This window comes from Penicillium verrucosum (genome assembly GCF_028828655.1).
Source record: "Penicillium verrucosum strain IBT 35672 chromosome Unknown utg000001l_segment0_segment0, whole genome shotgun sequence".
Classification (NCBI taxonomy): Eukaryota; Fungi; Ascomycota; class Eurotiomycetes; order Eurotiales; family Aspergillaceae; genus Penicillium; species Penicillium verrucosum.
In genome coordinates, this window is record NW_026643210.1 from 278520 (window position 1) to 300840 (window position 22321).

At 48.9% G+C, this 22321-nt stretch overlaps 7 protein-coding genes across 7 annotated transcripts; 3 read left to right on the forward strand and 4 right to left on the reverse strand.

Annotated features, from left to right (window-relative positions):
- Positions 1 to 1046: 1046 nt before the first annotated feature.
- N7516_000084 (PAPA-1-like domain-containing protein) lies at positions 1047 to 2319 on the forward strand (the record flags this gene model as incomplete). The annotated part of the gene is made up of 3 exons (XM_057212806.1): positions 1047 to 1851; positions 1905 to 2011; positions 2068 to 2319. The coding sequence occupies 3 exons, from the start codon at positions 1047 to 1049 to the stop codon at positions 2317 to 2319; spliced, it is 1164 nt and encodes a 387-aa protein (XP_057074689.1).
- A 543-nt stretch (positions 2320 to 2862) lies between these two features.
- On the reverse strand, positions 2863 to 3149 carry N7516_000085 (uncharacterized protein; the record flags this gene model as incomplete). The annotated part of the gene is made up of 2 exons (XM_057212807.1): positions 2863 to 3020; positions 3095 to 3149. The coding sequence occupies 2 exons, from the start codon at positions 3147 to 3149 to the stop codon at positions 2863 to 2865; spliced, it is 213 nt and encodes a 70-aa protein (XP_057074690.1).
- Positions 3150 to 3438: 289 nt separating this feature from the next.
- On the forward strand, positions 3439 to 10364 carry N7516_000086 (uncharacterized protein; the record flags this gene model as incomplete). The annotated part of the gene is made up of 2 exons (XM_057212808.1): positions 3439 to 4900; positions 4951 to 10364. 2 exons carry the CDS (start codon positions 3439 to 3441, stop codon positions 10362 to 10364), a joined length of 6876 nt encoding a protein of 2291 aa, XP_057074691.1.
- A 1385-nt stretch (positions 10365 to 11749) lies between these two features.
- On the forward strand, positions 11750 to 13240 carry N7516_000087 (glycoside hydrolase family 71 protein; the record flags this gene model as incomplete). Its single annotated transcript, XM_057212809.1, has 4 exons — positions 11750 to 11878; positions 11940 to 12351; positions 12523 to 12654; positions 12726 to 13240. 4 exons carry the CDS (start codon positions 11750 to 11752, stop codon positions 13238 to 13240), a joined length of 1188 nt encoding a protein of 395 aa, XP_057074692.1.
- A 1253-nt stretch (positions 13241 to 14493) lies between these two features.
- N7516_000088 (DUF4050 domain-containing protein) lies at positions 14494 to 15702 on the reverse strand (the record flags this gene model as incomplete). Its single annotated transcript, XM_057212810.1, has 1 exon — positions 14494 to 15702. The coding sequence occupies one exon, from the start codon at positions 15700 to 15702 to the stop codon at positions 14494 to 14496; it is 1209 nt and encodes a 402-aa protein (XP_057074693.1).
- Positions 15703 to 16426: 724 nt separating this feature from the next.
- Positions 16427 to 17150, reverse strand: N7516_000089 (uncharacterized protein; the record flags this gene model as incomplete). The annotated part of the gene is made up of 5 exons (XM_057212811.1): positions 16427 to 16579; positions 16643 to 16691; positions 16765 to 17016; positions 17080 to 17090; positions 17145 to 17150. The coding sequence occupies 5 exons, from the start codon at positions 17148 to 17150 to the stop codon at positions 16427 to 16429; spliced, it is 471 nt and encodes a 156-aa protein (XP_057074694.1).
- A 758-nt stretch (positions 17151 to 17908) lies between these two features.
- On the reverse strand, positions 17909 to 20782 carry N7516_000090 (ATP-binding protein; the record flags this gene model as incomplete). The annotated part of the gene is made up of 1 exon (XM_057212812.1): positions 17909 to 20782. One exon carries the CDS (start codon positions 20780 to 20782, stop codon positions 17909 to 17911), a length of 2874 nt encoding a protein of 957 aa, XP_057074695.1.
- Between the last annotated feature and the right edge of the window lie 1539 nt (positions 20783 to 22321).

The following is a 22321-nucleotide window of genomic DNA, read 5'->3' on the forward strand; positions in this document are numbered from 1 at the left end:
GACACATTCACCAGAGATATGAGAAAACAAAGGCGTTGGGGGGTGTTGTAAAGAGGAGAGGGAACCTTTCCCCGGACTTGGGGCCATGTGAGCCCGACCTCGGCTGTTCCAACGCGGGTGTACACCTGAGGCATCAATTTTGCCGTACATTTTGCCATAGTTAACTAACATTCAATATGTGTTCACATTGTATATTCTGTACTCCGTACTTATAAATGATATTGTTTAAGAATAATCCAAGTACAAATTGTGTACATTCCATTTTGACTTGTATTTATGTATTTATGTATCTATATCAGATCTTCCAGGTAGGAAACAGAAGGTACCCTGCATCGTTCACCCAAAATAGCCTGTATGTGAGACGAAGCCATACCACCTGACTCTAGGGTCCCATTGAAGGCTATAGAGCCCTATACACCAATTACTTCTAATATTTCTATTTGAATAGATCAATTGAATATTGAATGATCATCACCATATACAACATAGTTCAAATGGCATCCGTATATACTCGATACCGCCCGGCAGAATGGACCGTGCAGTACTTCATTCGTTCATCCAGCGTCAGCGACTGGACATCTGGGGAGAATCTGAAACCTTAGAGAAAAGTACTTGTGAGTATGGAGTTTCCCCCGTTGATCTTGTTGTTTTTGTGTTCCTTCCTATCTGCCTAAGCCCCTGGGGTTGGACCCTCCGAAGACCCCCCAAGAGAAAAAGCCAGGAGAAACAATCGCCCCCAAGCCTGATCCCCTGTAACAGTGTGCGCTTTGTTCGCATTGGAAAATTCCCGTATAGAAAAGCAATCTGTATCTTCCCGGTTTGCAACTCCGCCTCGCTACTCCGTGGATGAAGCGATTGGATGTCCTTCCTTTCTTCCCTTTCTCTATCTCTCTCCAGCCTACCCCCTCCCCAAAAGCCTTAATGACTTAGTTCATACTGCCACACACTTGCCTATTGTCTTTCTCTGTCCCGCTTCTTTTTACTGTTCTGGCTTTTGCATTTTCATTTTCCCCAAGACTTCTGTTACACTCGATAAAGCCGCCACCATGTCTCTCCGTCGATCCCTTCGATCGCGAAAGACACAAGATAATACCCCAGAACCAGAAGCTAACATGGCCACAAGGTCTACGAGACAAACTCGTTCCTCCACTGCTGCATCTGCTTTAGTGTCAGTCTCTCGATCTTCATTGAATTCAGGAGATCGAAAGAGATCTCTCCGTCTTACTGTCAAAATGGCCTCCAGCAAATTGCGGGAAGCTACAGGTGCTGGTCGTTCTGCTGGACGGCGCTCAGTCAACGTGTTCCGGGAAGATCCCATTGTCTCGGGACCCCGCTCCAGTCGGAACCGAAAGAAGATTGTAGAAGTTGCTACAAGCGACGAAGAGGAAATAGACGACCAAGAAGAGGATGAGGTCGACGATGAAGATGCGCCTGGTGATGACGATGATGACGAAGATGCCGAAGCTGACGCTGACGCTGATGCTGATGGCGACATCGATATGGACGACATCCAGCCTCAGGCGCCTACCAGGCGCGGTAAGATCACTCCTCCGTCCAGCGCTAAGCCGCCCAAGAGCGTGGAGGCTAAGGAGATGGAAATGGAAGAAGAGGAAGAGGAAGAAGATGAAGATGAAGAGCCTATCTCCGATACGGATGAAGATGCCGAAGCCGAGGGTGAAGACCAGGATGAAATTGCAGTCCCAGACGTTAACGTTGATGATCTTGATGAACTTGACGAAGAGGACGAAATAGACGACGACATGGATAGTGATGCCCTCGCTATGCAAAGTGGCAAAACCACCAAGCGCCAGCGAGGAAATCTGGGAAATGATTTCCTGCAACTTCCCATGGGTGAGAAACCACATATCAACAATTTCTAGAAACCGAAGCTAACTAAGAAATAGAGCCTCAAGTCAAGAAGCACTTGACCGCCGAGGAGCGTCAGATGCGTCGTGCAGAGATGGCGCGGCGAAGGAAGAACCTGAGTGAGAAGCGCAATGAAGAGGAAAAGGTACACACAAACACCTTCAACATTCATTGGAGAACGACCGCTAACGTGAACAACAGATGGACACAATTAATCGACTGCTGAAGAAGCAGGCGCCCAAGCGGCGTGGTCGAGCTGCGGCAGAGGGCACTGATGGCACCCCGGGCCAAGAAGGCGCGGAGGCTGAGAAGGCCAACCCTACCATGGCGCGGTGGATCAGCGGTCAAAATGGCTGTAGAGTCGCTGCACCAGAAGAATGGCTGGGTACACCTACTGGACGTGTCTTCGGCGCACCTACCGTTCCCGCGGGAAAAATGGTTGAAGAAGTTTGATGTTACATGCGGAAACTACAACGGATTGGCGCTTATGGAAGGATTTTCGACTAAGGTAATCGGGAAACGGACTACATCATTTGCAAGGGACTAGGGTTGACTTTCTGCGTGTGCTGCGAACGGCGTTCAAACATGGCTCTAACAAATGTCAAGGTTTAAATGTCATGCAATACATCGACTGTTTCAAATGCTTTCCAGGTACACATAGATATGCCGATAAAACTGAGTTTTATATTCAATTAGTCGGCAACCCTCACTAGTAGTACGCGGGGCTAGCCTGTTCTAGGTCACCATTCAGTACTTCTACCCACAACTACTTCGGAACTGGTCGCGCCAATTCTATATATACAACGGCCACAAGACCTGACAAGTGTGGCACAGCGAGGCGTATGGTGCCGTGTGCGCTAGAGCTTCAGAGTGCTGGGGAAGAGCACAGATTCCAAGAGCATAGTGTGCAGAGAACAGGCCACTAGCACAATCATGCTTGGTGGTACTCAGGCCAATTCAGTGTTCAGAATGCCACTTCAGGAAGGCTGGTTATCGTCATTGAGTCGTCGACTTGGGATCTTGCTGAAAGTCCGCTTTTGTGGGAGAATTGGTGTCCTGCTTCAAACTAACAGGATCAGATGGAGGTGAGGTCTTCTGAGCATGCTGTCTCTCATATTGAAGTTGCTGGAATGTTGGCTGGAAGGTATAGTAGCCTGCAGCAGATAGAAAAACTCGACGTTAGGGACTGACACCAGATATGGTTATTCTTGTTGTAGAGTAGACTTACCTGTGAAGATACCCACGCCAATAGCAAAAATGGCAGGGAACAAATTGCGACTCATTTCGGAGGAATTGGGGGTAGACAGCGAGATTTGCAGTTGGAGGTTGCGGAGGTGATGCGGGAAATCGGTTATCAGTTGGCTGATTAGCAGCCGGCGCGTCTGCTAAATTGCCCCGTTAGCACGCGTCAGAATCAAATTCCTTGCATTCAGACTGTTTGAATAGTTGTTCGACGTTTGATTTTCTTGTGTTTCGCGAATTTCAATCTGAGAATTATTTCGCTCACGTTTTTGTCGCCCTAAAACCACTCACTCAATGACTGTTTAGAGACATGGGGGATCCCCGCCAAGGATGCAAATGGAATCATGGCGACAACGAGGATATGTCCCCGACTCGGACGAGGAAGATGGATTCGATTCTCTAGATGCGAAGAACGATAATGTCGAAAATAGCCCTGTCATCGAAAATCTCGAATATATCAACAACCCTTCATCTTCGCCGAAGGAAGGGACGAGTGTAACGAAGGAGCAGCAAGAGCATGTTCGGGCTGAGAATGGCTCCATCACGCTCTCAGATACAGAGGAGGTGGTTCGTCGGCACACGAATGGACCAAGTCCTCACCTGACAAAAGCCGCGCATGACGAAACGACACCAAAACAACGGAGAGGACGCAAGACCTACGGACTTCGATCGTCGGCTACGAAATCAACGAATCGCCGCAGGATCGAGCTGCATCATACCAATTCCCCCGCAAAGAATACAGCCAGCATATACGATTTCCCAACGTCATCGCAGGAACATGACAGCCCTAAATCGAAGCCCTCGAGCCGCGAGTCTACACCGAAACCCTTGAAGACCACAGGACTCTCGCAACCACAAGTTATAGTAGAGCCGCACAACTCGAGGGCAAACACACAGGATGAAACCTCAAGCACCCGGAGCTCCTCTCCTGACGAGCTGATGTTGATACCTCAGCCAACTCGGAAGAAAAAGCCCGTGGCCCAGCATGTCCAGCCAATAGAGGCGCCACAATTACCACCACCACCACTACAGGATGTTTCGGATGATGATTCTCCGTTATCTTCTGTACCGTCATCCTTGAGTTCTCCACCGGCCAACGATTCTACAAAAACACAGGCAGATGGTGGGATGGGGGCAGAACCAGAAAGACCGGCAGATAGGGAGGCAGATCTTCGACAGGCAGTGCTCGTTGAACTAGATGCCAATCCGAACGATGCATTACCCCATCTTGATATCCCCGAAGAAGTGTTGCGAGAATTACCGCATGCTGCGCAAAGAACATTCCGGAAGCGCAACGCCATCCAACTGCACCCGTACCATCTGGAATATATGAAGTTTAACCAGCAACTGGTAGCGCGGGGCGTCAAGCCTTTTGGTCGACCTGCGCAGCAAAGACAGCAGATTACTGATGAAAGCCAAGGGCAGGATTCATATGACCCCAATGCACCTCCGTCAAGTCCCCCTCTTGAAGAGTATCTTCCACCGATAAGACATGAGCGACATCGTGGCCCACAATCTGATGCGGAACGCAACGACTCAGAGCATCCTCGGCCATCGCAAGCTCATTTGGCAAAGCGGCAGAAGACTTCTCATTCTGAAACTCCAAAAGAACGTCGAAATTTACACAAACCGTCCAAACCTCGTGGCATCAGAGACAACAATACAGCTACAGCTACTGGGGATCAAAACGGTCTCTCCATATATGATCTATCATCTAGCCCTCCACACGCAGGCCGTTTGTCTTCGACCTCCAGGACCCCTCGTGCATCAGAAGGAGGGTTCCGGTTTCCTCGTGGGTGGTCACCGCCGGGGAAGTCGCGAAATCTGGGGCACAGGAAACAGAAGAACCCGGCCAGGTCCAATCACCTGGTGCAGGTACAGATGATGATGAGGAAGTACAGTCAATCTCGTCCAACGGCCAGAGTGACCAAGAAGAAACCAAGTCAGCTGCCGAAGAGCGTGAAATTCGACGATTCCAACGAATGATTCGAGGAGCGCTCCCTGCCTCACATGCTCGGCTGAATCAGAAGAAAAAAGCAGACAAAGAAAAAGCCTCGCAACTAGATCGTCATGCTTCCTCGCAACGGCCGGATGGAAAGGGTGTTGCACGGAAGCTCATTCGAAAGGGTGATCGATCAAGGCAACCAGCAACGCAACAACCAAGGGGCTTGTTTGATCTTGGAGATTCTGACTCGGACGATGAGAACAACCGCAATGACACCACAGGGTATGCTTCCATAGCCGATGACTCCAGCCAGAGGTTAACTGGCACCCTTGACGTCGAAGACCCCTTCGCGCTGGAAGGGGGTGATATCTCTGAGGATAATCGCATCGACTACATGTTCGGGCCTGTTTCGCGCAACTCAACGCGTTCTCGGCCCAAAACAAACAGTTTGAAAAGGCCGAAATCGAAACAAAGTTTGCTCAATGGGGAGAGACAACCGAAGAGACCTCGACAAACCCGAATGACCGACGCCTCGTATGGAGCACGAAGGACCAAGAAACCCTCAACCGCCCAGCGACCAAGGATAGGAATCTTGGATGCGCCAGATGTTGCCACGAAGCCTCGAACAGAGCAATCGAGACTTCTTAGGGTAGCAACAAGACGACCACGCTCGCGTAAAGACGGAGGCAGACAGAGCCCTACTCAGAAGTTCGTGAAACTGGCCTCAAGGGAGGACACAGTGGATGCAAATGAGTCCTTGCGAGATTGGAAAAGAGGAGCTATTCGGCAGGCCAAGATTAGCCCACCTCGTCCCAGAGCTCCCCAACACCGGCATTGGGCAACAAATCTTTCGATTCTCAATGCTCGAGCCAAATCAAATTCCAAAATCGGCCGGATACCGAACCAATTCCTTAACGCAGAGGCAGATACCGACGTTTCAAACACCAACGCAGTGGAACTGGAACGGACACAAGCACCGCCTGAATCTGGTGCAGTATCAGTCCCACCAAACCAAGCCCCAGTGGCTGAGTCCTCGTCCCGCCGAAAACCAGAGCAGCACGGTCACACATGGGTTATTCCTAGGAATGTTGCCATAACATCTTTGAAGAGGAACAACATTAGGCCTGCAGCAACTAGTTTGGCTGGTCCTGGTAAAAGCCAAACTGTGCTTCCGGCTATGTTCAACCAGTCATTGTCTATTCTCAATCGGCACTATAAAAACCAGCGCACATCTAAACCTTACAAGCCCAGCTTGACCTTGGATCGATATGTCTCCGACAGTGGATCATTGAGTATTGCAGGCAACTCTTCCCCCATGAATGCTTCTGTTGCCGCTGCTGCCGCCTCAGCCAAAGCACGAACTCAAGCACAATCCCAAAAACCCCCCGTATCTCGACGGCGGCTGAAGAAGCACCAACCCACCCGAATCAATCTCGATGCCGACGAATTCCGTCAAAATCCAGATCCTGCTACCATAGTCTCTGATGACTCGGAAACTCTGACCATAACTGACGTCGGACATGCACGTCCTTCGACTTTCAGCGTCGGTGGGCTTTTCAACTGGCAACGCTTCTATCCGGTCGACTTCGGAGTACCATCCCTACGTGACAATACATTCTTCCATGAGAGTACATTCATAGGAAGCGGGGAATTTTCTCGTTCGTTGCGAATCGCCGAGCGGGACTTTGATGGGGATGCCCCTCCATTCTCCATCGAGCTCAGAAACGAGACTTTCAAATGGAGTCGCTGGAACGATACAGTATCATCGGAGATGGGGCAAGTCTTTGATGTCATAATCGATAATGTTGAGCGAAGTGCTGTTACCACCCCAGATACTGGCATTACGGCTGCTCTAGGGGTGGCATGGCGATTATACAGGTTATTGATCAAGTACATCACGGGAAACCTGGTTTTCATTGACCCGGTTGACCGTACGGGCTTCGTCACTAGAGCCATGGGGTTGGTCTCCCAGGCGAGAGATCCGTTGGCCGCCTTTCTGATTAGCGACGAATACAACAAGAGTGGGCTCGTCAAGATTGCTTTCTTCAACATGGTTTTCTCGAACCAAATATATCAAGTTGCTTCTCATCGGCTCGTCAGCCCTGCCCTTGCGGCTGAAGCTTTTGATCTTGTCAAAATATCCGCTAAAGACGTCGCAGGCTTGATCACGTTCAAAGTCGGTTCTTCTGAGTTCAAAGCATTGTTCAAGGAAAACAACGAGCCTGAACGCCACGAGTCGGGGATTCGCGATGAGTATCCATCGGCAGAGGCTTACGTTGTCACCAAACATCTTCTACGCAGCTCAGACAACTACAAGGGCTGCTTTGAAGATCTTCAGCTCGAGACCTTCAACAATGGACTTATTCGCAATGAAAGGGACGTGGGCAGCTTAGAGGATGGATGGCGTGCCATTTTTACAGTCTTGCCCCTCAACGAAATAGATCTGCTCGGGATTGCGCGCCCTGGTTATCAGCTGACAGCCGCTAATGACAATTGGAAATTGGCCAAACGGCTTCTCGCCCCAGCTCTGGACCATTTCGAGTCCAACTCCAAGGCGCAACCTATCTCATACAATAGCTACTGTCGAACCCTGTTTCTCAGATGTCACCGCCTTATCAATTCCAGGGGGTGGAGAGAATGCAAACCTATCTTGGACACGCTATTCGACTTCTTCGCCAAGAATACCCTGCACAACCTGAAACTCGAGGAAGCTCGTGGCTCACCTTCGTTTCTTGACGAACTTGATAGCAATCCTTCTCTGGATGCCCGAGTGGGGGAACCTTGTTTCCACACATTTCTGAAGATTGTAGCAAGTGGCCTCCGCTTCTTGACGAAGAGATATGACAAGAAAAAGATTCGAAACTTTGCCTGGCGTCTTCTGCCAAACCATGGCCGTGTATACCCGAAAGAGCAGCCCCTACAGCACGAGGACCTCGATGCACTAAGAAATCACCACGATCTTCTTAGCACCTTGTACTGGGCTGTTCCTGATGGGTGTCGCCCTCGACTAGAGACGATACGCAATCTGGTCCATCCTGCCACTTCACATCGCGAAGCGTGCAGTATCAATTTGCGCTCATGGTCAAGGCTTGTTCGATTCAAGCTTTCTACGGATGAAGAAGTTTCGGGGCTCGATCCGTTTGGAGACTGGTACGGCTATTTTGTCACGGAACTGCAGCAACAGCATTCATATGCTCGCAAAGAGATTGAGGCTCAAAACACAGACGACAATCGGGTTTCTCAACAGCTTGTTGAACGCACTATCTCCCAGAACCAGCGGCAGATCGAGACCTTGTTGAGCAATGCGCTTAGCGGGCTGCGAATTGCTGTGCAACTGGCCCCGAAACTGGAGCATGCACACAGACTTGTTCGCAGAACTCCTTTTGAGTCTATCCTTGCACTTTTTAACCCCAAGCTCCCGCGCGTGAATGTCGTTGTATCTGAGGCGCTGCAGGTCCTGGTTGCTTACACCCAGAAAGACGTTCCAGCTGCATCCACACTAGATGCTTCTGCGGCAGTGAATACTGATGAGGACAGTCAGGAGTTCGGTGACTGGGATGCCATTCAGGCCGTTTGGGATCAGCAAACTTCCCCTAGTGAAGGTATTGAACATGTGGAGAGGGCTTTCCATCCGATTGTATCTCGTCTCGTTTCGAACTGCTTTGGTGAGGACCACTGTCCAGAGGATGCCATTCTTCTCAACGTGGTAGAATGCTGGACATCAATCGCGCAGGTTCTCATTCGCCATGGCCTCCGAAATTGGGACAATTATTTGAGCGAGTTCGGCGATGATTCATGGACGCGGCTTCGACAGACAGTTCAGACAAGAAAGTTTGCACCGCTGTTCCTTGCGGCATGCATCGAAAAGGACGCGCAGATTGTTTCTGATTGCCGAATCCAAGTTATGAGTATGTGGGTGTCATCGCTGGTCGAGCGCTCCTCGATGTTGAAGTTTCAACATCGTCTCACGGAGGCGCTTTTGAACGGAAGTCCCACAGATCCCTTGCTTGCCAATCTTCCGTTCTCCAAGGATAAGAGGGTTGGCCGGTATACAATCACATTGGAGGAAATTGGCTCTCGGCGATTATCTCTCCTCTCGAGCCTATCGTCTAATATGCGTGAGCAGCTCCAGGACATGGAACTTTCTGGCAGTCGGAACTTCTCTGTGACCAAACAAGAGTACTCCGAGATGCTTCAGCGGGTGATGACGTCTATGAAAGACAACTACCAAGAGCTAGGTAACGGAACAGCGCAGGCTGCTCAAGGAGAATACGTCGAGTTCGTGCAACGCGTCATCGGTTTCCTTCAGCAGCATACTAGCGACATCAAACCCATCGACCCCTTCTTCACGGACCCTGCTTCGTTCCCTTTGCCATCTAGCGACCCGCGCTACATTGTTGCGAAGCTCAAACGTTACGAGTCAAAGTTGTCGTCCAGCAAAGAGATCCAGACCTTGACTGGGTTTGTTCAGAGCATTTCCGAGCGCGCTGCCATTGACGGCCAGCAGAGCTACCTGGTTGACCAGTTGCACACATCGATGAAAAATACCTACGAAGCTGGGGACAAGGACAAACCCACTCTCCGCGCCGTGCTCTTGCAATGTGTATTTCCAGCATATCTCGAAGCGATGCTTCTCAACCACGCTGCCTGGATCCTCAGCCGTCCCATCATCCAGACCATCACGCTGGAGTTCAAGAACCTTATATGTAACATAGACACTCTGGATCCAGCCTGCGTGTCTTCTGTCATCGATATCATCGATGTTGTATGCCGAGTCTCCTGTCAATCACTGGCTGCGGTTGCCTCCCGTCGCCATCGTCTGCAAAGTCCTCCAACTTTACTCATGCTTGCCGCCTTCCTTGATATGATCTCCTCGGCATTACCAGTGGTAGATTACATCGATCGAACTACCGGTGCTGGGGAGGGTATTCTCATGCACATCGAGTGGATCCGCGATTTCGCCAAAGCCGTGAGTAAATGTCTACACGACATAAATTCAGATGCAGACTTGTCCTCGAGTAGTGCCCATATCGCATTCCCTGCGATCCCACCGCCCTCTGATAGCAGGAAAACTGAGCTATTTAGCACAGCTAATAGCATCGCCTCGAATGATCTCCAGATCTATCTCAGAAAATGGTCTTATCATCAGGACAAGTACTACTTTATTCGTCCCGGTCATGAGTCACTGGAAATCACAATCGAGCCTGAGCTTGCTGTTCTGGCTGCGAGTCACAGTGAAGCGCAAAAGACCTTTGAAGATGCGGCGGTGGGATTCATTGATCGTGCGAAGGCTCTGGAGTTACTGTCTTGACCGTGTGGTGGTTTTTCTTTCGGTCCTTTATATACACGGTGTTCTTGGAGGAAACATTAACGTGTTACGAATGTTAGAAAAGAATTAATAATGTCATGTTATGCCATACTGACAGTTTTATTGCTATAATGGAGGCTATAGTTAGTCTTCGGGTTTCAATGTATCTGTACGTCTTACTGTATCTCTAATAGATATAATAATAATGACTATGCACCCTTAGTGACTTAGGTGAGAATGTTAAGCAAGGGCTATCTATGCCAACGTGTCTAGTGCAAACAGCCCCGAATCAATTAGGGCTGCATACCCAGACAAGCCTGGATATGCAGTTCACCATGGAATGCAATCTCCGTGGAGTGTAATCTCCGATGAACGATGAATCTCTGTTGACTGCCATGATCTAGAACCCTCCTTGATTTGCCTGTGTTTCAGATCCAACTTGTATATTATTCTCTCTGACTCCATAATTTCAATGTCAGAGATCTTGCACTATCCTTTTTTACTCCTACCTGTTAACATCCGTCAGAGATATGCAACATGAACATCCTCATCACACCTTTTCCTCTGTCAGAAGCTATAGGGCATTCACCCTCTGGGAAATTGAGAATCGTATCTTGTCCACTGGTAACGAACTTGCCGAAACATGGTGATTGGCCTAGCCTTTCAACCCCAATGAACCCAGATGCTACCCTCTTGAAGCACAATGACGAAGTAAGTTGTTCATGTTCTGATAATATGGCGAGTTGAATAACACACCGGGGAAGACGACTTCCCCCGTGATTGCTTATTTCGTCATTTCGGAATTCAATGTGGATGGGCCACGAGCAGAAGACCTCAGGTAAGGGGGTCCGTCTTCCGTCAGAAGTACCTTGAACAGCGATATCGGTGTTAATCCTCGATTCGAGTTGTACCCAACACTTTCATATGCCCAGCACATTCATTTTTCTCAATCAGCTGGTGTATAAAGCCCGATTTGAAGCATAGGACCTGTGATACTCGGCACTACTGTAGCATTTCAAGTCCCCATTGAATCCCTTTTTCTGGAGCGTGATAGACGGGCACTGGGTAGTCCGGCAATGCCATATGCTGTAGAAGTAAAAAGCAAAAAGCAAAAAGTGGAATCACACGGGAAATCTGCGAATACTACACAATCTCACGTGGATGTGATGGAATGTCGGGTGTTACAGTATTCTGCGGGTAGAAGGAAACAAGATTTATACTCGCCGTTGAAGTTATTATCCAAGGCTTATATTGGTATTCCACTTGTCTCGCTTTATTTGTTTCGGGTTTAGTACGTTTTGGGAAGTATGATATTGGAACTATATAATCTGTTAGGAGACCTTGGAAATCCACATCATTGAGAAAATTAACTTATAAACTTAGCGACTATGATTTGGAAATCTCTCTTCAACGCTGTGGTCATATTGGCACATATCCTCCCATCTTTAGCTGCCCCAGCTCTGGACTTGGAGTTGACTACTCAGGCGTCAGACAAATATGTCTTCGCCCACTTCATGGTTAGCACTCTAACAACCTGATTACCATTCCCTATCATTGACATAGCTTCCATGGACCTAGGTCGGTATAGTAAAAGACTACCAGTTGTCAGACTGGAAAGAAGACATGACCGCAGCCCAATCCATCGGAATCGACGCATTCGCCCTAAACTGCGCAAGCATAGACAGCTATACCCCAACTCAACTAGCCCTAGCCTACGAAGCAGCCCAGCAAGTCAACTTCAAAGTATTCATCTCCTTCGACTTTTCCTATTGGACCAATGGGGACACCGCAAAGATCACAGAGTATATGAAACTATATGCAGGTCACCCAGCGCAGATGCAATACAAGGGAGGCGCGGTGGTAAGTACTTTTGTCGGAGACAGTTTCAATTGGGATGCAGTGAAGCAGGGTACACCACATCCCATTTACGCATTGCCAAATCTCCAAGACCCGGCTGAGGCTTCCACTGGCCCTGCTAAAAGCACTGATGGTGCGTTCTCGTGGCTGGCTTGGCCAACCGATGGGGAAATAGTATCATCCCAGGACCGATGACTACCGTCTGGGATGATAGATTTGTTCATTTCCTCGCGGGGAAAACCTATATGGCTCGTTAGTAACCTTGTTTCTAAGTTGAATAGTAAACTGACTCGATGAGATATAGCCGTCTCACCCTGGTTCTCAACCCATTTCAACACCAAAAACTGGGTTTTCATTTGCGAGAATCTGCCAACACTACGTTGGGAGCAAATGCTTTCCCTTCAGCCGGACTTGATCGAGATTGTCTCATGGAATGGTACGTTAACCTTATATATTCCCCGGAAATCCTCCAGAAAAACTCCCTCCTAACCGCAGTTATGTATACAGACTACGGCGAATCTCACTACATCGGCCCCTACTCAGCCCACCACAGTGACGACGGATCAGCCCAGTGGGCAGAAAACATGCCACACGACGCCTGGCGCAATCTATTCAAGCCTTATATTGCAGCCTATAAATCCGGAGCAAAAACCCCTACCGTGGAAGCAGACGAAGTCGTATACTGGTACCGACCTACGCCCAAAGGCGTCGTGTGCAGTGGTGATAACCTCTCAGCACCAAATGGTGCCGACATGCTAAGCGATAGCATTTTTGTCGCGACTATGTTAACGAGTCCGGCCACATTGACTGTGCAGAGTGGGGATAATGCTCCTGTTAGCATTGATGTTCCGGCGGGGATTGTCACTTCGAATGTGAGTATGGGGGTTGGGGCCCAGTCTTTCGCGGTGACTCGCGATGGACAGACGATTCTGAGTGGTCAGGGAGGGTTGAATGTTAAGGATAGCTGTGTTCATTATAACTTCAATGTTTACGTTGGGTCGATCACTGGGGGTCATAGCTAGTAACAGATCCGATGTGATGGAGAGTATGTCTTGGGCATTGCTTCACAGGACTACGAGTACATAAACTAAACTACATTGGATATGGTTCACCTATGTTGTATTTTCTATAAATCACTCAAAGCCCTCAAAGAGTTAGCTATGTTCCCTGATTAAATAGAGAAGGTAGTCTTACTATTTTGAGGGAGGGTAGTGATAGCCCTAATTCTGCCCGGGATATGCTCTTAGGTACTACAACAGTCTACCCTATAAACACCGACCCCTAAACTAGCGGCCAAGAGATATGCCAATTGTCTTCAGATTCACTTCAGACAGATAAAGGATTATATTAAGAGAAAGTATAGGGATCTGCACTAGTAAAAATGAGTGGAGGTGGGTGAATCTTTATAAGGTAGACGCCACTTATGCGGCGTCTTTTTTTGGTGGCTGATACTTGTATCCAACAACTACAAGGTTCCGATATTCTGATCTATCAAGTACTTTAATAACAAGCATTTTCTATGTCTAAAAAGATTAACACAATATTTCATATCCCCAATTATATAAGGGTTCTATCTCAAGAGACTGTTCGGACTCCGTCCGCTGTATGTCCGAACGAGGGAGGAGATTGTACAGGGGGACAAATTGAAAGTGAGGCGGGTTGTAGATCGGGGCGCTAGATATAATAGACCAGAGAATTTGCAACGGCTCTGCCGTTATCTCAATCAAAATTCTGGTCTTGGAAGTCTTGGATATCTAGATCAGGAGTGAGTTCTTTGTTCGGCTGTTTTAGCTGGTTTAGGCGCGCATGAATACACCTTATGGGTAGACTGGTCCGTATACATATTGGCATGAGGTTGAAATATACCTGTTCCTTCGTCAAAACTGCATTAAATAGTCAGTCTAGACACAAAACGGGTCGTTTCAAAACAGGGTAAAAGAAGCTATAACATTGGTCACAAATCATACAAAAGAAAAAGATACCAGTACTTCATGAGATCTAAAGGAGAGACCTCGGGAAGCACCCAGATGCAAAACTTGGGACTGTATAAGATTGAACCAAATTACACATCAGATGTCATTTCGTCATTGTGCAGAGCTAGAAAGTAAATCAAACACCAGCATGTTCAGATTATGAACACGCAAGAAAACATAAATAAAACCTCCCAGAGTAGACGCCCGATGAAGCCAGAGCAACCCAGTTGAAGTCATTCCGACCCTTGGGTTGATGGCCATGCAATTAACTTATAATCGACAAGATAGATAGCAGAATCCACTTAAGCCGTCGGGCCCCCGGCTCCATTCCCGGTATCCTGGCTGCCGCGGCGGTGGAAGGGATGCGATCCAAAATGGAACACTTTCTTCACAGCATTGGTAATGCTATTCTTCCTCCTGCCCTGCGGCGCCTCCTCGGCAGAGCGATCTGGATTTTTCTTAGGCACAGAGGCATCATCAGCAAGGACAATCGATGTCACGGCTGGCTTTGGCGGCCACTGCCCATCTGCTTTCCACCCTTGAACCATGGCTTTAGTCAAATGGGCGAGGTTGACTGGCACGGTGGGGGTCATGCCTTGCACGACAACCTTGGTGTAGATTGAAGGGTAAATTGCGGGATTGATGGTTGCGCGAACTGGGTTCTCGTCTGAAATAAAAGGTGGGGCAACAGGACAAAGTGGTTCATCCAGCTCTTCTTCCACCTTCTCCTCTTCTGTCTGGTCTTCGACAGCCGGGAAGGACGTAGACACGTTTGCGGCAACTTTCTGATCCGGCTCTGTGATGTTGGTCTCTGACGAAGCCTTCCGTTTAGCTCCTTCGTCCGGCGCGGTAGACAATCCTTCCTCCTGATCCTCTTGTTGTCCCGAAGTCATATCCACTCGTTGCTGGAGCTCCTCGCCCTTCTCCCGATCCGCGATGGAAAGCGAAGTCTCGGTCCGGACCGCCAGATCAGAAGAGCCAATACCCTCACTACCCCGAGCACCCAGCATCGCAGATTGGGATGACCCAGACGAAGTCGCGTCATTGTCTCCCAGCTCCACGCCATCGGACTGATCTGTTGTGTCCATCTGTGCACCAGTCACCTTGCGCTTTTCCTCTTCCGTCCGAATTTGCCGCCGAGTCTTCGCACCACACCACGCATCGCGTCTGGCCATCCATAAGCGTAGCCCTTCGTTCCATGCCATTTCGTCATCCATTTGTCGACGGCGTTTGCGGCGGCGCTCGATGCCCGCATCTCCCGGGGCGAGCTTCAGCACAGCTGACGGATCATATTCTTGCTCGCTATCTGAGCTCTGGGGTTCGAGTTCCGAGGATGGGGTATCGAATTCTCGGACTCGCCATTCGCAAACTTCACGGTTATAGCAAAGGGTGCCATCGGCGGAACACGGGGAGGGAACGCCGGCATCGAAATCCCAGTCATTTCGTACGACTTCCTTGATGAAGACTTTGGCCTCACGAACTGAGGTATCCCGAGACCCTGTGGCCATCATTTTCGCGATCTGTGGATGTGGGGGGAAGTTGTTCGGGTGAGAAAGTGGGGGGCTTTGAAGCAAGGTTTTCTTGCCCGAAGGGTTTCCCACGCACTTCTTCGAATAAAAAGATGCAAAATTGGGGAAATACAAAATACAAAAGCAAAAAGCAAAAGAAACATCGGACTTTTTTTTTTTTTTTGGTCAAGTCATGTGGCGAGATGATCAGACTTCATGTCATATGGCACGTGCCCGAATGCGGAGATAACCTCAACTTTCTTGAATTTCCATTTTTCATCCTTCATTTCTCTACAACATACAACCCGTGGACATACAGTCTGTTGGATTTGAATATTCCAGAACTACTTGTCATTTGCTCTAAAAACTCCGATCTTATATAATGTTATAGTCGGGAATACAAAGCGATTCAAAGCAATTGAAGGAAAAAAAGAGACCTCGCCTATTCAGCCCAATACATGGAGTGGCGCAACGCCAAGTGGTGCTATTCACCTAATGACTCGCGCTATACCAACCTTGGAAGCTGCTTAAGATGAAGGTCTACAACAGTGGCATCATACAATCTCACATTAACCCTCGAAGCATATCAAGAAATCCAATTGAGCACAATTCCAAGACCAGTCAAAAATCAATATTTCATATCAATCTCTTCGTTCACCGTTCCCACTTTGTTACTATGTTTTAAAGAAACAATCCCTCTTCATGCATGGTACTTAAGCAACGCCGATCATTTCCCCATACTCAGCTCGCTGACATCCTCACGGACCTGCTCCATGACAGCCGCCCATTCGAGGTCCATGATGCAGTCTGCCTCAATTGATACTTTGAGATCGAAAGGACTAGTCAATTGCTGCCTATTGTTAAGATAGAGCAAGATCTTCTGCAATACAGTCAGCACGTTATGACCAAGCCAATGGACACGCGAGTTCGAAAGACAAATCACCTTGAGAGGCACGCAGGAGGGACTCCATTCGATGAAAACCGTCATGGTTCTACACAGCCAGGGACTAGAATTAGCGAAAAACACTCAACTGCACTCATCAAGTCACGAGATTGATGTCTTACTGCTTTCCCTTGCTCCCAAAACCATAATCCATGTCGTAGATGGCATACCGAGGAGCCAGACCCCCATCTTTGTCGACTGCAGCACATAGCTTCATGCGAAAGAAATGCCAATCTTTCTCTGTGGATGTTTCCTCGAGTACAATGCTCTTGTTGTCGTCGGAGATCTTGCAGATGATGAACTTCGGTCTGGTAGCTTCTGGTCCTGATCGGAGCTCGTTGAATGCAGATATGCATTCCTCTGAAACGGGTATACTGATATATATCAGTTAGTTCATATGCTCTGCATGAATACTTTGGTTCAGAATGTAGAAATACCTCGGTCGATTCTGCAGAAAGCAAGGCGTTAGTACTTATCCACTGCTTAGAGCGGATCTACTTACCGGCATATTGGAGTCCGGTAACTAGTACCCTGTAACAGCAGGATGTAGTTATGCAGTTCTACTAGATAGAGTAAGTGGAGTGAATCTTCTATTGTGGTGGATAGAAAGTGGGTGGGAAAAGAAGGATCAATTAGCTACTCTTCTCGCCTTATATCCCTATCCTACAAGAATGAATTTCATGTGTTTCTTTACATGCTGCTTCTGACATTCTCTATCTTAAAGGAACAAAGAAAGAAAGAACACTTTATCATGTACAATCCGGTGAATGTGTAACACATAATGTCTCAGTCTGCACCTCTACCAGCGCTTCACTGGGCAAACTCCAACCTGAAAGGCTATAGGATATTTCAAGTGATTAACTTTAACTGACCTTATACAGTAAGTACCCAAATATGTTGCCTTTACAGCTAGAAATCTATAATATGTAGATATAGCTGGGTGGTCACTAGCTAGCCAGTAGACACGTCCAGCTCAATGCTAGATCTAAGATCCTTCACATGTACGTACAGGTGGGTACTCGCCTTACGCCTTACGTGATTCTAGATTGAATAAAGGTATAACTAATGTTCTAGCAAAGACATCTAAATGAGAAGTAATGCAAATTTTATTGCCCAAAAACAGGTGGCAGTATATACAATTGAGTAATGGTACAGGTCTATCATATCGCTAAAAGTACAGTGGGAAACTCCCAATTCCCCCAATCCACGTAAAATAACCCAGTATACAAGCCGGCGAGAAACCTCGCATGAAACATATGAAAAAAATCAAGTCCGAACACGTGCCGAATTAGATGAAGCCTCACCACTAGCACCAGGAATGAATCCCCATCCAGGGCTCTTCTGGCGACGACCCTTCCGATCACCATACTGCTCGTCGAACTTCCGAATCGCCGACAGCGAAGACATATCCTCACTGATCGAAGCACTGATTTCTTCCATTCCACGCTCGAAATGAGTACGAGTGAGAATGCGGCGCTCAGGGTAGACATATGGCTCGTCACCGGTGTGCTTGGCCGCTGCATCGTTCTCTTCGCGAACACAAGCCAATGCAGCCGCCACGGACAGATTCTTCAAATCGGAACCGGAATACAGCGGCGTGCGTCGGGCGAGTTCAGCGAGGTCGACGGAGGGCTCGAGCTGTTCCTCTTTCAGGTGGATTCTCAAAACGGCTTCGCGGTCTTGTTCGGTTGGTAGATCCACTAGTAGGCGACGGGGAAGACGACGGAGGACAGCGTCATCCAGATCGAAGGGTCGGTTTGTGGCGACCATGATGAATGCCGAGAGGTCATTCATACCGTCCCACTCGCGCAGGAACTGGTTGATGAGTTCACGGTGGGAGGTGCGGCTGCTGGCTCCGGTGCGTGAGCAGAAGATGGCATCCGCTTCGTCGATGAAGACGACGCAGGGGCTGAGCTTCTTGGCGAGTGTAAAGATCGCTTTTACGTTCTTTTCACCCTCGCCCACATACATGTCGTACACTTCAGACCCACTGACTTCGAGGACTGTTGCTCCGCTCTCGCGGGCTACGGCCTTGGCGAGGAGTGTCTTACCGGTGCCTGGAGGTCCGTATAAGAGAAGCCCGGGGATCTTGTCGGTGGCGAGGACACCATATGTGAATGCCTCGGGCCGAATAAGGGAGAGGGAAGTCAGGGTCTTCAGGGCGTCGATGGTCTCGGGGGGTACATGCACGTCGTTGAATGTGGTTCGGATGCTTTTTGCGTCAACTACACCGTTAAGCAGCTTTTTCTCGTGCGTGTTGCACGTTTTGCGCAAAGAGCTGATCAGCTGCTCTCTGGTCTGCCCTGCTTCCGAATCTTTCTGCTTGGGTGACTTCTCTTTCAGCCATTCATTGGTGACCCGGTCGCTTTTATCCATGAGCTCGAGTCCACGTCGGATGTGCTCAAACCCGAGAGGCTCGTTGGCTTCAGCGCAGCCAAGTGCAAGGGTAGAAATCCAATGCACTTGATTGTATGACCAGTACCGGTCCTCGATTCCTGATTCTTTGATGGTTGAAGGTTCCAGCGGCCAAGTACGGTCGCTCAAGATGTTATCCTGTACAGGCAGGGCCTGTTCGTGTAGTCGGAAGCGAAGCATGCTCTGCAGGTGGCGAATATTGATATCCATGGTGCGCTTCTTTCGGTCCTCTGCGAAGACCTTTTCGGCGTCTTTCGAGCTCATGGCAGGGGTAATGAACAAGGTCTTTGAGAACTGATCATCGAGAACATTCTGCAGCAGACCAGCACCATCTTGTGAGGGTGAGTGGTGGATCTCCTGCGAGGTAGTTCCGATCAACAGGATCTTAGACCCCGCCGCTCTGCGATCTTGGATGACTTTGTGCAAAAGTGTGATGAATTTGGACCCCTCTCGGGTGTTTTGAATGTCACGGTAGTCTTGAATATGCATAATGATGTCTCGAGTTGGCAAAGCTTCACTGGCTTTCGTTTCAGTAATTTCTGTTGTTTCGTTGGGAACTGGCAGTGCTGGTTGAGCTGGTGAGCCGAGGAGCTCATTGACAAGTTGAATCCATCGAGTTTCAGCGCGCTGGCCACTTCGTGAGGCCCCGGCCCCAGGATCCGGATCTGTTTGGCCATTGATCGATCCCCCCAGGAGAGTTTTCAGCCCAAGCCAGTTTGGAAGCGGGATGTCACCGGCCTCTTTGCTGCTCTCGATTGTGATGAACCGAGGTGCACTGGTATCGCCGCGCATACCACGGGGACCACCTGCCATTTCAGTCACGTCATCCTCGCCGTCATCTTCGGGGTCTTCGAGTTCCGACCATGAACTTGGGACGGATTGCCGATATACATCATAGCCGAGTGATCGAATGGGCGATGTTACCCCGACATCGGCGAGATCTTGCTCGCTGAACAATTGTGCAATGTCCTGAGCATTCAGAGTTACCAGGTCAGTGCCCAACTCATGGGCAAGCTTCTTCACCACCGCGTCTAGGAATGGTATTCCATCACTACCCGGATAATGCAGCGCCAGATGCGATTTCTTCACCGAAGGCTCTTTGGCATATTTCGCAGCTGGTAACCGCAACCCTGCTTTGGCGGAGGCTCGCAGCTCTTCCCATGATTCCTCGGCCACTGCATACCGATTCTCCGGTGCTGTGGGTGGTTCACTGGAGGCAGATGGGTCGGAGCCTCCCCCGGAAGCCTGACTCTCAGTTTGCACCTCCTCCGGCTCCTTGTGTGACCGTGACTTGGTTACCTGAACCTGTTGTAGTGATTGTGTAGGGTGGCGGTCTTCGCTGCCGTGAGACACTTTATTGTGCTCGTAGAACCACGCGGGGACAGTTGCCGTTGATGGGGAAGTCTGCTGCGAGGACTTTCGGTTTCGCATCGCTCTGCGTACGGCAGATCCGTAGGTTTTGGTGATCGACTTGGCCGACTCGGGGGCGGGAGATGTCGCCGGCGTGCCATTGCTGGAGATATTCTCAGTTTTCAGGGAAGGGTCTTCCACAATATTCCCTGGCGCCGTAGACTCGGCATCCTCAGGGTCTTGGGACGGCGATGCGAGCCATGTTCGTGACAGATGGAATCGTCGCGCGGACAGCGGTGCGGAATAGCGGCGGCGAGCAACAAATCGGCAAGGGCGTGCAACCGACGGCCGGACTTTTTGAATTGACGAATACATCCGGGACACTGTCACCGGAGCTTTATTTGATATCACCGAGATTAGTAGATATGTGCACCAAGTCGCGAGTGGCGCAGGGTCCCTATCGGGCCCTACGAAGGAGAAATGTTGTGTCACGTGATCTTATATTTTCTTCACAGCATTCGCCGCCGCCTGAGGTTCCTAGTATTTTATTAAGTACCTTTTCTACGAGTGCTATATGAAAAAAAAAAGGTACAATAGTCTCAAACCTCTCAGGCTTATGTCCACATTTCCATTCCGCGTAAGGTTCACTCTCTATCCATTCTTCAGTCGAGGATCCTAGTACCCGCTTCGTCTCCACCGCGACTAACGGGAAAATGTATATTTTGTATGGGTTTCACATCCAAAAGGTACTTCTCGTCAATCTTCAGTTTCTTGGCCACAACATCTGGGGATCGAACGAGTTTGACATATATATCCAATGCAGGATGGACTATGACAGTACTGTAATTAAACGGTTAAGGCCACCGATTTACCCCCATGCCCAAAGTTCTAAGTTGAGTTACTTCCATCATCTGACGATCCCACCATATCCTCGGATAGAATGCCTTGTCTGTGTCCCATCCAGCGCCACAAATACACGTGCCAAAGACGAGCCCCTCTGTCTAGTTATAGAGCCGACTGGCATTGAACTTGCTGCATTCCTCTTGACCTCGCCACCCTCCTACCATACATATGTACCTACAACATATGTCTCAAGTACTCATGTCTCACTAGGGGCTGAAAACAATCTGCACATCCGTCCATATAAATCACGCAACTGAATCTCGCGGAAGCAAGTATATATTGCCTTAGTCTCAACTCCACATATAATCTATAGAAACCAGACCGAGGTGCTCTAAAAGATGCTTCAAAATAATGTACCTCGACCCATCCACTCTATTCTTTAGACGAGAGCTCATTATTTTGCTATAGCTTTCATATCACAGTATATGAGACCATTGTATTATGTGACATTAAACTATCAGGGAAGGTGCGTTGGAGAGTGTCCATTTTAGGAAGGTACCTGGGATGTGAACATATAAAAGGACCCCTGTCACCTTTTCTTCTTCTTCTTCTTCTTCTTCTTCTCTTCTTCCTCCAGCCTTCTCCCTCTCGATCACCATCTCACCGTAGCCCCCATGAGACAACATATAGGGAGGGTCCGGTAGCAACCCGGGTGCCTATGCATGAGGCATCAACATCGTTGAGGCCCATGCAGCTCCACACCCAAATCAAACGAGTCTTTCTCGTGAGTGTTCTCCAACAAGTCGCTACGCATTTGGGCATCATAGTTCACTTGTCGAGTCCCATGGAATACATAGGGGGTGTTTAGCCCCTCTTTCATTATACATGTAACTAGTCACTTAAGTAGTCATCGAATGTATTTAGTCGAAGACGCGTAGCTTTGGTTAGAGTCATGCTTCAATTCACACACATTTGATTCAATTGCTCTATGGGAAACTGTCTGTAGGATAGCCCAACGAACAATTGAGCAGAAATATTGTTGGTTATGGTTATTTGGAATATCTTTTTCTT